Consider the following 16,695-nt stretch of genomic DNA (forward strand, 5'->3'; position numbering starts at 1 on the left):
TCGAAACGCGTTGTGTTCATACTCATCCAGTCCTCACTGTACTGTTTGTCGCCAGTATCATACACAATGGCACTGAAGAATCCAGACGATCAACCCACAACCGCGCCGCCGGCGCCCGAACCCGCCATCCGTAACTTTCCCACTGATCCTGCCGAGTTTGATAGCGATCCGCGCATCTCGTTCTCGAAAGTCGACAACAAGTTCATTCTGGAGACGGAGGATGGCCAGGAATTTGAATATGATACCGGTCTGAAGCGCTGGGTGCTCACGGTATGTCACTGTCCCAGATCATACGCCCATACCAGTACTAAATGACGGTACAGGTTGACGATGAACTCCTGGAGCAACAGCGCCAAGCATATAAAGTCGAAGGAGTTGAGGATGAAACGGTAACGGCATCGCAACTCAGAAAGAAACGAAAGAAGGCGGCAACAGGTGATGAGGTATGTGACGTTACTGGTGTGCTACGAGAAGTTCCATTGAGCTAATGTGCAAGGTCCAGGAGAATGCTCAGAAGCCGAAAAAGCAACGCGTAAACACTGCCGTATATGTCACATCATTACCTCTCGATGCGACACTGGAAGAAATCCAGAGTGTTTTCTCAAAATGCGGTGTGATAGCCGAAGAAATTGACAGCGGCCGGCCCCGGATAAAGATGTACCAGGATGAACAAGGCAATTTCAAGGGAGAGGCGCTTGTTATATACTTTCGGCCGGAGTCTGTCGGCCTTGCGATTCAAATGCTCGACGAGACGGATTTTCGATTAGGACAGCCGGGCCCCCAAGGGCCTATGAGAGTGCAAGAGGCGGACTTTTCCTTCAAGAGCCAGCAAGATATTCCGGCCCAATCCGACCCCCGGGAAAAGAGGAAGATCATCAGGAAGATGCAGAAGTTGAACAGGTGCGTACTGAAGGATTTTCGTAACTGCTGTTGGTGACTGACGTCGGCGTTGCAGCAAACTGGCGGACTGGGACGATGATGACCCGTCGGCAATGGCGCAGACAAGTTCAAGGTGGGAGAAGATTGTGGTCTTGAAACACATGTTTACATTGAAGGAAATTGAGGTATGGAGCGAATGCCGTCTGGTATATCGCTAGAAACGCTGACACCAGCCTAGGAGGATCCAGCCGCTATTCTTGATATTAAAGAGGACATTCGAGAAGAGTGCAGCAAGCTGGGTGAGGTAACCAATGTGATTCTCTACGATAAAGAACCCGAGGGTGTGGTTACAGTCCGGTTCAGCGACCCAGAGGCTGCCCGGACCTGTGCGAGGGTATGCAATCCTGCAGTAGGTACAGTGCTTGGAACATAGGCTTACCAGGGGCAGGTGATGAACGGTCGCTACTTTGCTGGAACTCAGGTGGAAGCATATGTCGCAGACGGGACGGAACGATTCAAGAAAACCAACGAGAAGCGGGCCGCCCTTGAAGACGCAGCCGATGGACGAGATAACGCAGCCGAGGAGGAAGAGCGACGATTGGAAGCATTTGGGTCGTGGCTCGAGAACGAAAGGGAGAGTGAGCGGGTTGTGGAGAGCTTTACGGGAAGGTCCGGCACACGATGATCAGTCGAGCAATGTACACTTTTGTAATATAATGTCAACCACCGCCATGTACTCCGTATCTAGTGGATGTCTGTCGTCATGATAATGACTTTTGGGTCCCCAAGTTCTTCTGTTGAGAAGCACGACAAGATTCGGCCTGATTTGGCCTTTGGAGCAGCATTCCCTTTGTGTGTCAACCCAGAGGCACGTGACCTCCCATTGCAGAACGCTAATCCGCATCGGGAACAGCGCGCCCCTTATTTGGGGCCTGCCCTTTTTGGTGTGTTGTTGATGCCCGCACAAGGCCACAACCTTGACCGCTCCTGCCCCAACCCAACTTCTCCTTCTCTTCTCCTTCCCGTATTTATTTCTGCTCCTTCATCGCTTCTCCCTCTCCTCTTCATTCCAGCAATTTTCGACTCCTCCTCGATCTCTCTCCTCGCATATTCTCTAATTCCCCCCGTAGCCTCAATTCCCTCCCGTCACCATGCGTGAGATTGTAAGTTTGTTGACGCCCGACCACGCGTTCCAGCACCGGAGCCCCTGAACGCACCCCCCACCTCTGTCCATGCCCAACCTTTTGACACGCTTGACTGACCACAGCTTTCTCTCGACTAGGTGCACCTTCAAACCGGCCAATGCGTAAGTATACTCCGGCGGCGGCGTTGTTAGAAAGCAGGGAAATTGCTGAACAAGGTGGTGTGGACGTGTAGGGTAACCAAATTGGTGCCGCTTTCTGGTAAGCTCCCGAACCAGACCCAGACCAGTTGACTGAATCGAACAACCGCTCACACGATTACTACCAGGCAAATCATCTCCGGCGAGCATGGTCTCGATGGATCCGGCGTGTGAGTTAAATCCCGGGAAGCAAGCAAATAAATCCATGCTGATCGAAGTAGTTACAATGGCTCCTCTGATCTCCAGCTGGAGCGTATGAACGTTTACTTCAACGAGGTTTGTTCCGAAGCCCGTCTTGAGCAGCAACAATCGAATTGACCATGCAACAGGCCAGCGGCAACAAGTACGTGCCTCGTGCTGTCTTGGTTGATCTGGAGCCCGGCACCATTGAGGCTGTGCGCTCCGGTCCTTTTGGCCAGCTTTTCCGCCCAGACAACTTCATCAATGGCCAGTCGGGTGCCGGCAACAACTGGGCCAAGGGCCACTACACCGAGGGCGCTGAGCTCGTCGATCAGGTCATCGACGTTGTCCGCCGCGAGGCTGAGGCTTGCGACTGCCTGCAGGGCTTCCAGATCACCCACTCGCTCGGCGGTGGTACCGGTGCCGGTATGGGTACCCTCCTGATCTCCAAGATTCGTGAAGAGTTCCCCGACCGCATGATGGCGACGTTCTCCGTCGTGCCCTCGCCCAAGGTCTCGGATACTGTCGTCGAGCCTTACAACGCTACCTTGTCAGTTCACCAGCTGGTTGAGCACTCTGACGAGACTTTCTGCATTGACAATGAGGTACGACCAGTTCAACTCCGAACGCGGATGCGGCTAACCATTGCAGGCTCTGTATGATATTTGCATGCGTACTCTGAAGCTGTCCAACCCGTCGTACGGTGACTTGAACCACCTGGTGTCGGCCGTCATGTCGGGTGTCACAACCTGCTTGCGATTCCCCGGCCAGCTGAACTCGGATCTGCGCAAGCTGGCCGTCAACATGGTTCCTTTCCCTCGTCTGCACTTCTTCATGGTCGGCTTCGCTCCTCTGACGAGCCGTGGCTCGCACTCGTTCCGTGCTGTCACTGTCCCGGAGTTGACCCAGCAGATGTACGACCCGAAGAACATGATGGCGGCTTCGGATTTCCGCAACGGTCGCTACCTGACCTGCTCTGCCATTTTGTACGTCCACGTTCCTCGGACCGTTGGGATCGAAACTAACTGTTTGCAGCCGCGGCAAGGTCTCGATGAAGGAGGTCGAGGACCAGATGCGCAACGTGCAGAACAAGAACAGCAGCTACTTCGTGGAGTGGATCCCGAACAACGTCATGACTGCGCTGTGCTCGATTCCTCCGCGCGGCCTGAAGATGTCGTCGACTTTCGTCGGCAACTCGACGGCCATCCAGGAGCTGTTCAAGCGTGTCGGCGACCAGTTCAGCGCCATGTTCCGTCGCAAGGCCTTCTTGCACTGGTACACTAGCGAGGGCATGGATGACATGGAGTTCACTGAGGCCGAGAGCAACATGAACGACCTGGTGTCCGAGTACCAGCAGTACCAGGATGCCTCCATCTCCGATGGCGAGGAGGAGTAGTAAGTGATGGTGTCGTATTCGCTAGATGCAGCCGGCTAACGATGATTTAGCGCTGAGGAGGAGCCCATCGAGGCCGAGGAGTAAATGTGAAAAGTTGCGCTTCGTGATTAGTCAATTTAATCAATACCCTTTTGTTGACATTCTCTTGAGTGCACGCCATTGGCGCGACGTTTTTTTCGACGTTGAAAAGTTGATATTGGACCCGGACGTTGTTCTGGCCCAGATAATTAACTTTACAATGGACATACGTAATTTGATCACTTGATCATCTCCGGTAGAAGCCAATGTGTCCAGGTCTCGTAGTTTGCATGCGTTCGCCCAAGTAGTTGCCCGCATAGTACTTACTGTTCGGAGAGCGGAAGTCTTCCAAGCTCCCGCTGTACTTCACGGCACCAAGCATACCTCCCGCTTACTGCCCTATAAGATCTCTCTAGATACGTACCCGTGATGAAACTACGAGTAGACCAGTACACTCAAAAGACCGGATTGTATTATTAATAGTACTATAACGGTCGATCGATGAGAGAACCCAGAGGGGAATCCGCAAAAGTCCAAACCGACCAAGACAAACACGACCCAGAAACAACAGAAATACTAATACGGAGGAGTAGCAGAAAGGAATGGATGATCCAGGAGAGAGGAAAATGACAATGGGCCCCGAATGGGAAGCAGAAAACAACAACAAAAAAAAAAAAAAACCAGGACAATACCACCCCGTTTTCTCGCCCGCTGTAAAAAAAAAAGGTTATTCTAAGTTATGCTCGGTCCGCCGTACCCGACGCCGACGCATTCGTATTCGTATTTGATCGCGAACGACGCGACGATGACCGACGTCGCCGGCCGCGACTTGGCGTGAGGGTCCTCGTGCTCGTGTTATCGTCCGGGGGACGATGCTCGAACACGGGGACGAGGTCTGGGTTTTGGCTGGGTGGGACACGCGCGGTGGCCGGGTCGTATCCGTCGACGACGATGATGGGGTCGTCGGCGGCGGTGTCCGGGTGGATGTCGATGCCTTGTTGCTGGTCCAGGCCGGAGTGTGGTGCGGTGGAGGAGAGGTTCCAGCTTGCTTCTTGTCGGTTATTGTTTGTTCGTTCGAGGGGCGACCAGCCGGCGATGCTGCCTGCGACGACGCCGGCCATGGCAGCGGCGGGGCCGAAGGCGGAGTTGGAGCGGGAGCGGGCTCGGGTGCGGGATCGGGATTCGGATGCACGGCGCGGGGGTGGGGAGGAGGCAGTGTTGTTGTTGTTGTTGTTGGTGTCGGGGGGATATTCGCCGTTTGGGGTGGGTGGTGCCGGCGTCGTTGTCTCGGAGGAGAACGTGTCGCGAGAACGAGACCCGCTGCGGGATCGGGGTAGGAGCGTCTCCGGGTGCTGAAGCTTGTACTTGAGGTTGCGCAGGCGCCCGCCGCGCACGGTCTTGAGGAAGACAAGCTGGTCACGGATCTCTTCGAGGGCCGGGTTCCATTCATACTGGCGGTCGGCTTCGTCCGAGACGAAGACCTGTGGCTGCTGCCTCTTGGGTGGCTGTCGCCAGAAATTCGGGATGAGACGCCGGATGAACTCGTCCGGGATGAGCCGGATGATCACTGCCACAGGCATCGAGATCGCGCCGAGAACGAGCGATGTGCCCCATTGCGATGCGTTCAGCCGCGTGACGGAGAAGGCTTGTCCACCAACGAAGATGATGAGGATTTGCCCGCCGATGATGATAAACTGGATGCCCAAAAACCAACGGTTGCGGAGCGCGCCTTCGAAGATGTTGATGTTGTTGTCCAAACGGCGGCAGCTGGAAAAGAAAAAGAAGACCACTTAGCAAGATCAAGCTACAATTTAGGGAATTGGATACTCACTTGTACTGGTTGAATATTTGCATCCACACAAACGTGTTGAATACAACCGTCCGCAGTTGTCTCTCCACGTTGGGTGGATCGTACCGGAAGATCTTGAGGCCCGCAAAATTTAGGACGAACGTCACCACCAGTTGGTAGGCGACCTGGCCGAGGATCATCTTCCACATGGTCAGCGTGATCAGCGGTGCCGACTTGGGCTCCGGACGGCGCTCGAGAACTTGCGGCGACGGGGGATCGGTCGCCAGGGCCAGTGCTGCAAACGTGTCCATGATCAGATTCACCCACAACAGCTGCACGGCCGTCAGCACCGAAGACTCGTCGCCACTGGCTACCGCGGAGACAAAGGTCAGGATCACGGCAGTAATGTTGACAGTGATTTGGAACTATAGCACCATCAGTAAATCTCAACGTTTTCATCCAGATCGTTGACAACGCACTTGTAGGAACTTCTTGACTGCATCGTTAACCGTACGCCCCCAGGCAATTGCTTTGACAATGGACGTGAAGTTGTCATCCATCAGAATGATATCCGACGCTTCTTTTGCCACCTCTGTTCCCGTAATGCCCATCGAGAACCCGACGTCGGCGGTTCGCAACGCCGCCGCATCGTTCGTTCCGTCACCGGTGACGGCAACTGTCTCGCCCAGCTTCTTCAGCTGCGTGACCAGAATTTTCTTGTCCTCCGGACTCGATCGCGCCAGAATCTGCAGCCGCGGCAGAATCTGGATCATCTGCTTCGAGCTCAGCTTCCGGAACTTGGGACCCTCCATGGCGACGCCGCCGGCGGTAAAAATCCCAGCTTCTTGAGCGATCGCCTTGGCCGTATTGATGTTGTCGCCCGTCACCATGCGCACGAAGACGCCCGCCCGCTGGCATTGATGCACCGAGTCCGTGACCCCGGGCCGCAGAGGGTCTTGAATACCCACAATGCCGAAAAACACCATGTCCTTGAAGATGGCGTCAAACACCGCCTGTCGCCGGTCATCCTCCTGGGTCGGCGCGCCGCGGGGCGGCCACTGTTCGAAATCCTGGTACACGAAAGCAATGGCCCGCAAAGACCGCGTCGCATACTGGTTCACCAGAGCCTCCAACGCCGAGCGTTGCTCACCAGACATGGGCGTATCTGCGAGCTCCCTCTTCGGGTCGCTCACCAAGCGCGTGCTCCGGGACAGCAGAATCTCCGCCGCGCCCTTGACGAGCATGCGGTAATGGCCAGGTGCCTTCTTGATCACCACAGCCATGCACTTGCGACCGGAGTCGAACGGTACCATCTGAACCACCTCGGCATTCGAGCGCTCCTCGTTCAAATTGCCCAACCCCAGAAAGTCACGGGCAAAAGCCAGGAGCGCCGTCTCCGTCTTGGATCCAACAAAGGTAGTCTTGCCTTCCTCTTCGCCCTCAAAGGCAGTCGAGTTCACCACGATGGACTGCAGGAGCAACTCCTTTGTTTGCGCCGACAGCGCGTTCACAAACTCCTGAGGTAACATTTCTTGGCCGCGCTCGGGATTCTCGTTCTGCGAACCGGATGCCTCTTGGTCGCGACGGCTGAACCGGAACGTCGGTGTCAGACTCCCGGCAACGACAGTCATCTGGTTCTGCGTCAGCGTTCCCGTCTTGTCGGAGCAGATCGTCGTGGCGTTGCCCATGGTCTCGCATGCCCGCAGCAGACGAACTAGGTTGTTGTCACGCAGCATGCGAGTGGTTGCGAAGGCGAGGGCAAGAGTCACGGCGAGCGGCAGACCTTCGGGAACCGCGACAACGATGATGGTCACCGCAACTATGAAGATCTTGAGGAATGCCTGGCCCTTCTCGTCGGGAGTGTCGTACTGCCCGAGTTCGGCACAGAACTTGATGAGGAGTACAACAAACAGTAGCAATCCCGAGGCCAATCCCAGCTTCGCAATGTACTCGGCCAGTATGTTCAGCTTCATCTGCAGCGGCGTGGTCTGGCCCTCGTCTTGGAGCGACATCATCGTCTTGCCATAGACGGAGTGGACGCCCACCGATGTGACCAGGAATCTGCCTACACCCTCGGAGACTTTCGCTCCGGAGAGGATGAACGGGTCAACCTTGCGGAGATCCTCGTTGTTCTGAATGGCCCGGTAGGCCTCGTCGGCGGCAACCTTGCGGAGCACATCAGATTCGCCAGTCGCCGAAGACTCATCACACTTCACATTGTGGCCTTCGATCAAGACCCCGTCCACAGGGACGAGATCGCCCGGTTCCAAAAGTAGCACATCGCCCACAAGAACGTCATGAACTGAGATTTCTCTTGTCTTCCCGGAACGAATGACCTTGACTTGCCGATCTTCCTTTTTCTTGTTGAGCTTCAGGAACTGGAGTTCCTTCTGGTAATCATTGGCAGCTCCCACGATCACAACGATGAGGATGGCCACGATGATGGCAACACCCTCGACCCATTGCACACGCGGCTCGCCCGGCTTCGCCCTGACGGACTGATAGATGCCTAGTCCGAGTGAGACGGCCGCGGCGGCCGTTAGCAGGAGCAAAACCTTATCCTTGTAAGCAATCCATGCCAACTGCCAAATCGACTTGGTTTTCTTGGCCGGCAGCACGTTGGCGCCAAACACGCGTTTCCGATCGGCAAAAGCGTCATCCGAGTATTGCCGCACGGTTGCACTCGACTGCTGCGTATCGCTTCGGTCGACGGCCTTGGGTTGTTTGGGGGAATCTGGGCCAGCGGCCTTGGCAGTATTGACGGCGTCCTCAAAAGTGACGGTGCCGTCGAGAGTGGTCTCGTCGACGCTCAGGCCCGAGGTTCGGTCGGTACGCAGCCCCTTCTCCAAGCCGGCCAGACCACCCAGTGCATGGAAGGCGCTCAAGCTCTTGGGATTGACCAGCTTGTTCAATTGGCCCGGAGAGAAGGCAAATTTGTTATTTTCGACCTCGAAGTTCTGTTCGGTGCCCGGGTCCGGCTGCAGGGCTTCTTCGTCGTTCATGATGGGGTTGACCGCCCGGGTGGTCTCCCGCGACACGCGGTCAGTGGGTGACGAGGCGGATTGGACGTACGTTTCTCCTCCCGAGCTCGTGCTACCTTCCGACTCTACGGAACTCCCGCGCGACCGGGTACCCGGGACGGACAGGAAGTTGGAGGCGGCTTCGGGGGCTCTGCTCACACTTGGCGAAGACACATTGTGTGGAGACGTTGGTCGACTTTCACGGGGCCACTCGGCGGAAGTGGTGGAACGGGCGTCCGTAGGGGAGATACCGCCAGGACTTGCGCCGTTCGACGGCTCCTGGGAAGCCGCACCGAACTGGCGGTCGGGCGAGGAGGGGTGATTCTGGGATTGCGAAATGGTTCCTCCGCTGGGGCTGACTGCGGATGTGTCGATGGTAATGGCCGGTGCGCCTTCGCGACGCAGCGGGTTGGAATGACGGTTGCGTGTGCCGTCACCCATGGAACCCGACATCAGGGGAAAACAGGGCCGGTGGGACTCTCGAGGGTATCTCACAGTCCCATCCGTGGCCGATGAATCGTGTTCGCCGTGATTTCAGGTACTGGAGTTGCTGCAGGGATGACTTATGACGAGGCGCATATGTAGTAGAGTTTCCAATCCACTGTCAACAACGTCACCGTCAACACGGCAATGCTGAATGCAATTCAGGTACAAGAATAAGCGAGAATCGATGGGGACGGTCAATGTGATGTCACTGGCATCAATTGCGGAAGTACTCGTTCGAACAACAGACACGTCGGGCTGGTGGTAGGTATGTTGGGCGCGGATAGACCGCGGCCAGACTGGACAATTGACGAAAAGCCGAGAAGCGTTGATCAGGATAAATCCATGGTCAAAGAGGGATCTAATTATTCAAATCCAAATGCGAATCGAACAATTCAATTCGTACTAGTTACTTCATCATGGGTTGTTGGGAGAGGGAGAGATCGAACCTGTTCTTCCAGGAGGCCTCAATAAAGGCTCCACCAGGATTCAGGTCCGACTCCTCGTTCAGATTCTACGGAGTACAAGGTACAGTATTACAACTAGTCAATTTCTGAGTATACAGAGTACAGTCATCAATCTAACTCGTTTTCAAATGCCAAATTGTTATGGACTGGAGGTTGAGTTCCTTATTCACACCATTCATTCACTGATTCTTTTGTTCATGAAACTCTCAGCGTCTCCATCGCACAGCCTTGAGAAAGCCACCTTTCAGGAGACCCAGACGGAGTTATTTTAGAGCAGAACACTTCCGGTTTCTGAGTTCGGACGGGCAAGAGTAAGCTTACTGTAGTAACCTATGTCATGGTGATGAATGCGGAATACCTAACAAACAATTCAACCGCAATCAGCAATTACAGAACTAGTAGGTATGGTACATAGCAAGTTGCTGCTGTGGACACATTGATCAATGAATGAATGGTCTGCATGACGGCATCACTCAATACAGCACGGAGTACTCATGCCAACAAAGCCCCGTTCATTCTGTTCACGATTGCCATGTTGAAATCGCTATTCATGCCTTCATGCACCAAATCTGCACTGCCTCACTGGAGCCTCGCTACATCGGACATAGTTAACCTAGGTACATTAAGTGCGGACGCTAAAGCCTCCTACGTCTAATATTAAACTTGTGCCCGAATCAGTCCATCTTGGAACTTTAAAACTTGAAGCTCAGGGAGGGACCACAGCACTGCACGCAGATTGGTTCCAACGAGGACCAGCACTGGCAGCTTATGCTGCTAGTTAACGTAGTTATGTACTAGTGGACCCGAGTCAATCAATCATGCCTGGCCAGTGAGGCGGTCCTGTTTTCCTCGTAAATTCGCCCAAAGCGGATCAGTTTGGGGAAGGCGAGTGCCAAGCTTTGGATCTCGACTCCTCCTTCAGATCACGTGATCGATAATCAATCACCTGACTAACCATCAAGAGTCCAGTAGTCATATTCCTCTTAACTAAGTTTATGAAAATTCACGTGATTTGCATCACTGATCCACGTGATTTGTTTTTAGTCAGCAGAGCGCTTCTGTTTACACCTCCCCTTTTGATTCCTCCTACGCGTTCTCCCACCACCATCCTGGTTTGTCGCATTCCTTGTTCAACTGCAACCTCAACTGCCAATATTCTCCATTCATTGTGTTGCTCCTTTGACCGCCCGCAATGGCCACTCAAGGATATGAGCAGAACTATTGCCAAATATGCAAAAAGCTTCTCCCTGTTGATGAATTTCTACTCAACAACCAAGGGAAGAGAAACAAGACGTGCAAGCGTCATAGCAAGAAGCGCCCTTTGCAGATTGACGATTGGGATGAGTTCATCAAGTTGATAGGCTGGCCAATTTTGGTGAGGCGGTTGATCGAATATGATGGTGTGGTTAATCTCTGGAAACCAATAAAAATTTTCGTTCCGAGTTGCAATCAACTGGCTTATTGATTCTTATCACGCTAGTATAGTTTCGGTTAGGCTGATGTAGTTTCTCATGATCACGTGAATTTTCATAAATTTAGTTAAGAGGAATAAGCACACTTCCATATACCTATCGAATCACGTGAAACTAGGGTTGGATAAGGGTTTCTGCCTTGAGTGTCAATTCCCCCACCCACTCGAGCCTTCCCCGCTGAGTCACAGGCCACTGGTTGCAACAAGCAATTTTTTTCCCCCCTTTCGCAACCCGCTTTGCGCCATATTGCTCCTCCAGTATGGCCACTGATGAACTGACCCAGGAAAAACTCGCCGAGGGCGTTCAGGCCCTGAGCACCGATGAGAAAGCGACTTCGCAAACACCCGGCGACACCGCCGCAACATCCCGCGTTGAGATCGCGCAGGAAGTCAACCCGTGGAGCGTGAGCGGCGCAGTGGTCGACGGCAAGGTCAAGGCAATTGATTACGACCGTCTAGTTGATACCTTTGGAACCCAAGTGATCACAAAAGAACTCCTTGAACGCTTTGAGCGAGTCACCGGGCATCGCCCGCATCCGTTCCTCAGACGCGGTCTCGTTTTCAGTCACCGGGATCTGGAGTGGATTTTGACAAAGTATGAGAAAGGGGAACCGTTCTTCCTCTATACAGGGCGCGGGCCAAGCAGCGACAGCATGCATTTGGGCCACATGATCCCTTTCACCTTCACCAAGTGCGATCCCGCATTATGCCTCTCGTCACCGTCTATAGAACATGGGATATGGCTGACCAATGACAAGATGGCTGCAGGATGTGTTCGACGTTCCATTGGTTATCATGATGACTGACGACGAGAAAATCATCTTCGGCAAGAAGAATCACACGATCGAGGAGATGAAAACGTTCACTCGTAATAATGCAAAGGACATCCTGGCGGTCGGATTTGACGTGAACAAGACGTTCTTGTTCAGTGACTTTGACTTCATGGGAGGGGCATTCTACGAGAACGTCGTCAAGATCTCGCGTCTCATCACTTACAACACCAGCAAAGCAGTGTTTGGCTTCAATGACAGGTACGTTTTACCGTACATTGAACTTCTGTACGCAATCGACTAAGCGAAGGTTACGCTTGTAGTGACAACATCGGCAAGTCGCACTTTGTGGCAGTTCAGTCCTCTACCGCGTTTGCGACAACCTTCCCGCATATCTTCGGCCCTGATCAGAAGAAAAACGCCAATATTCCAAGCTTGATTCCGTGCGCCATCGATCAAGATCCTTACTTCCGAGTCTGCCGTGATGTGGCGCCCAAGCTAGGCTACGCCAAGCCGGCATTGCTGCATGCCAAATTCTTTCCAGCCCTGCAAGGTCCAGGATCCAAGATGAGTGCCTCGGTTGACACGAGTGCGATCTTTATGACCGACACACCAAATCAAATGTACGAATCTCCATTTCCTTCACGTTTATCAGAACGTAAGCGGACGAATGAAACTAACCTCCGACTTCCGCTTCGAACAACAGTAAGAAGAAAATCAACAAATACGCCTTCTCCGGCGGCCGCGACACTCTAGAAGAGCAGAAGAAATACGGCGGTAACCCGGACGTCGATGTCGCCTTCCAATACCTGAGCTTCTTCGACGACGACGATGAGAAAGTCGAGCGGATCCGCGAGCAGTACATCAAGGGTGAACTGATGACGGGTGAGCTGAAGAAGATCTGCATCGAGACGCTGACGCAGTTCATCACGGCGTATCAAGAACGCCGCGCCAAGATCACCGAAGAGGTTGTAGATGAGTTTATGAGAGTTCGCCCTCTGAAATGGGGGGAGTCTCGTGCTGCTAAGGCTGCTGCTGCTCAACAGCAGACCGAGGGGCAATGAATAGAAAATATTTGTCAATGAACGAATCTACGTCAGATGGAATGCTCGCTTATGACGAAGCCCACCCTGGTTTAGAGTTATAGACAGGATTCGCGATGACGGTGAAAGATGCCTTGGGATTGAACTATATGAAACTCCAAGCGATGAGTGATGACGATGATGATGCTTAGAGTGGTGTAGAATGGCGAAATCTACCTACATGTACTACATACATGTATATGAAATGTCTGAAAGTGGAGAGGTGACATCAGACAAGCAAGAAAAAAAAAAGCGCTAAAAGCCACCATCAAGATGCACAGGAGACAAGAGAGAGAAAGAAAAGATGCAGTATGGGGAGATTTAAGTTAAGCCAGATATCATAGGGTTCAGCGACTCCAGAACCATCCTCCCTTGGAGGACTTGCTGTTGGACTCAGTCTGACCCTCCGGAGGCTGACTCTGGGTGCTGGATTCGTTCTTCGTAGGTGGTAGCGATGACGGCGGATGCTGCACTTCCACCGACTCGTCACTCTCCTCTCGGCCATCAGAGAAGCGCTTCGTCTTGATTGTCTTTGTCCTGATCGATCCGTCCGGCAGAGTTCGCCTCTCGGTCCGCGTCATGGTCGAGATGACGGAGGGTTCGGAGGGTGTCGAGGTCTTGTTGTTAGCAATCTCCTCAGCTTCGAGGAGGCGCTGGTTGCTGGCCGAGCTGTACTCCAACCAGTCCTCACTACGGCCGCCTGTTTCCATGTGCTTCCATTTCCCGTTCCATCGCTCGAGGTGCCGCTTGCGTTCCTCGGCGAGCATTCGCATCAGAGGGCTGTCCTCGAACATGCGGGAGTAGTCGCGTTCATGAGCGTCCAGGATATCCTGAAGGAAGCGGGTTAGGCTGATGTAGTTTCTCATGATCACGTGAATTTTCATAAATTTAGTTAAGAGGAATAAGCACACTTTCAAGAGTCCCGGAGTTCGTATCGAGTACTTGTGCACTCCGTATTATAAGCCATGACAGAAAAACCTCGTTATAACAAGGAATACTCTGTCCAAGGAGACATTTGGCTTCCAGGATCTCGAGCAAGTATCCAGGGGAACTGAGTGTTCATGTCCTCGTATGTACTCACAACCTCAGAACCTCCATATTAAGCCTAAGTTATGTACCAAATGCCAAGGCGGATGCCGATAGTGCAACAGCCGAACACTACCTTGACGGAGGTAGAGAACGAGAGGTACCCATTAGTTCGCCGACATTCTACAGGAAAAGATAGACTTTCGCCTTGTAGCCGTGCTTAGTTTTGAGGGCATAGCATTACATGAACGATCCCACTCACTTGCCCTGGCCTTTTGCAAGTTTTCCGTACAACTTACGCACCACTTTCGTTTTGTGTGGCTGCAATGGACTCGGTAGCTCTTGTTTCGACAAGCAGAATCCACCTTCCCTTGCCATTGCTCCGCGGACGTGATGTTTGCAAGATGCCTGTTAGAACAAAAAAATCAGAGAGGTCCGACGAGCTCGAGAGTGACAGACCACAGACGCATTGGCACTATGTTGCAGATGGCCACATGGACAATAAAAGATCGAGTTCGAGGAGTTCGCGGAAAAGGTCTCGGACAATCCGCAACAAGTCTACTGGAACCTGGAACTGATCCTCGCGAATGTTCATGAGGAGGTGAACAACCTGCGCCATTCGAAAGCAACCTACGAGAATAAGTACAAGTCCGTCAAAGAGAAGGCCAATGTCCACGAGCGAGGGGTTTTCGAGCTCGGAGATAGAATCGAAACCCTAGAGGGAGAGAAGACGCAGCTCGAGGAAGAGCGCGATGATTACAAGGCAGAGTGGTGTGTCCTCGGACGTCAGATCAACGAGATGCAGTCTGGGCAAGAAGCGAGCGGTACGCCCAGTGTCGTCGCACCTAGCGTCGGGACCGGGAACCTTGCTGTCAAGTCTCAGAAGTCCGAGAAGGTTGCGGACCCTCCGGTTCTTTTAAAAGAAGACGGAATCGCGAACGTAGCCGGACGTGTTGGGGGTGAGGCTGCAGACCACCTTCGGCCCTATCTCGACGAAGGAAAGCCCATGTACGCAGAACTTGCCCACCGGCTCTTTGCGAAACTTGACGAGGTCTACCGAGATCTAAAGGACGGGATGAAGCACGTGAAAGTTTTCACAAGCTCACAATGAGTCCCAAAGATGACTTCCACTCCCTTCACACTAGATTCATTCAGCTGGCTTACGAAGCAAAGATCAAGGAGAACAAGCATGGGCTCTACATGAACGCAAAACTTTACTTGCGCCTTCGGAAGCTCGTCATCAGAGAATTCGCCAAGGAGGGGACCTTTGCTGAGCTTGTGAACGCATGCTCTACGACCGCCTATCAGCTCAAAAGCATTGCCGAGTCGGAAGCATGCCGCCGCCCCAAGGCTGGGCACGAAACCGTGACTGGACTCCGAGCAAGACTCCCGACGCCACGCAGGGGAAGAAGCCCATCGACGATCCTCCCTCGACAAGCTTGGATGCCAGAACATGCTTCAAATGTGGGAAGGTCGGGCACTTCGTGAAGTACTGCAAGAGTGAGGCTTAAGATAAGACGCGGGCTACAAGAGAGCTTGAAGCCGATCCCACGGAAGCGGAAAAATAACTGGCCTATGAGAAGTCTCCATCCTAGGCCGGAAAGTGCGTCGAGAGGAGTTGAACCTCGAGAAGTTGCTGGGAGGAAAGTCATTCATTGCACCTTGTGCAATCTCCTACAATGGACACTGTGTTTCCGTGTCAACCCTCATCGGCACTGGAGCAAACGGCCAGTTGTTTATCGACACGAGCAAATCCATTGATCTCGCCAAAGCCTTGGGCCGCAAGTTGTACAAGCTACTATCTTCACTTACGGAACTCAAGCCTTCAATGGGAAGCCTGATCCCCGCCTCACTCACGTAATCCTACTTCACCTGTGGCTGGACGAACGAAGGTTCCTAACACCCCCATGATCTTTGTGGATCTCGGCCAGCACTAGATGATTATCGGGGGAAAATGGCTCGCCGAGAGGTATGTTTGGTTGGACGTTAGGAACCGCCCGCTTCTGTGACCCAGCGACAGGTTAGAACTAGAAGAAGCGTTACCGCCTCCTAAGTTTGTTCCCCGTTTCACTCCTGCAGAGACCAGCACCGAATCCCCTACACCAGAACGCAAATCGATGGGACAGAGCCCTCGAGGAGGAAATCGCCCGCGAAAAGGGACGCTACAGCGAGCAACGACCAGAGGTGAGAGGGTTAAACCGCCAACCCGCACGTCCGTCGAACAGAGCGTATGGTCTACCGAGACAATCTGGCAAAACTGAGATGAGCTCTTGCTGAGGGAACCCCAGTGCGACCACCCTGCTGGCCCGAAAGAGAGTGCGCTTCGACCCCAAGCTCTTACCACGAGTGACGTCGCCTGCTTTTCGAGAATCCCTTTCAATTTAACTTCCTGACGATATGGGTTATAGCACAGAAGAGGAGTCCATAAGCATACTATATAAGGCCGGGACGGTAAGATTGCGGCAGTCGGCCCATGGAAGTGTTCATAGCATGGTACATCAATGACCGTCACGCATCGCTACGCTTGTCTTGGGGGGCACCCTTTGGTATTCATCCTCAGCACAATTTCAACACACTTTCTCGGAAACGGGAAACAAGAGCCGGATCTGGGAGATGCGCCGGTGCCTGATGAAGAACAAGGAAGAGGAAACGGAATCATCTAAATTGCTTCCCAGGTGCGCTGACTGGGAGCAGATGGCTTGAAAGTCTTTGATGGGTTTTTGATCGCGGCGTAGCCTACAGCCACCATCTTTTAGAGATCAAGATACAGCT

At 53.3% G+C, this 16,695-nt stretch overlaps 4 protein-coding genes across 4 annotated transcripts; 3 read left to right on the top strand and 1 right to left on the bottom strand.

Moving 5' to 3' along the window:
• Positions 1-66: 66 nt before the first annotated feature.
• VTN31DRAFT_6220 (uncharacterized protein) lies at positions 67-1,564 on the top strand (the record flags this gene model as incomplete). The annotated part of the gene is made up of 6 exons (XM_069406807.1): positions 67-270; positions 324-443; positions 503-900; positions 956-1,064; positions 1,118-1,273; positions 1,328-1,564. The coding sequence occupies 6 exons, from the start codon at positions 67-69 to the stop codon at positions 1,562-1,564; spliced, it is 1,224 nt and encodes a 407-aa protein (XP_069259302.1).
• A 466-nt stretch (positions 1,565-2,030) lies between these two features.
• VTN31DRAFT_6221 (beta-tubulin) lies at positions 2,031-3,881 on the top strand (the record flags this gene model as incomplete). The annotated part of the gene is made up of 9 exons (XM_069406808.1): positions 2,031-2,042; positions 2,162-2,185; positions 2,257-2,282; positions 2,350-2,391; positions 2,443-2,497; positions 2,551-3,006; positions 3,053-3,387; positions 3,437-3,796; positions 3,848-3,881. The coding sequence occupies 9 exons, from the start codon at positions 2,031-2,033 to the stop codon at positions 3,879-3,881; spliced, it is 1,344 nt and encodes a 447-aa protein (XP_069259303.1).
• A 671-nt stretch (positions 3,882-4,552) lies between these two features.
• VTN31DRAFT_6222 (uncharacterized protein) lies at positions 4,553-9,077 on the bottom strand (the record flags this gene model as incomplete). Its single annotated transcript, XM_069406809.1, has 3 exons — positions 4,553-5,582; positions 5,647-6,029; positions 6,084-9,077. The coding sequence occupies 3 exons, from the start codon at positions 9,075-9,077 to the stop codon at positions 4,553-4,555; spliced, it is 4,407 nt and encodes a 1,468-aa protein (XP_069259304.1).
• Positions 9,078-11,305: 2,228 nt separating this feature from the next.
• VTN31DRAFT_6223 (uncharacterized protein) lies at positions 11,306-12,596 on the top strand (the record flags this gene model as incomplete). The annotated part of the gene is made up of 4 exons (XM_069406810.1): positions 11,306-11,736; positions 11,804-12,076; positions 12,139-12,438; positions 12,572-12,596. The coding sequence occupies 4 exons, from the start codon at positions 11,306-11,308 to the stop codon at positions 12,594-12,596; spliced, it is 1,029 nt and encodes a 342-aa protein (XP_069259305.1).
• Between the last annotated feature and the right edge of the window lie 4,099 nt (positions 12,597-16,695).

This window comes from Thermomyces dupontii, assembly GCF_041956625.1.
Source record: "Thermomyces dupontii strain NRRL 2155 unplaced genomic scaffold VTN31scaffold_6, whole genome shotgun sequence".
In the NCBI taxonomy this organism is placed as follows: Eukaryota; Fungi; Ascomycota; class Eurotiomycetes; order Eurotiales; family Trichocomaceae; genus Thermomyces; species Thermomyces dupontii.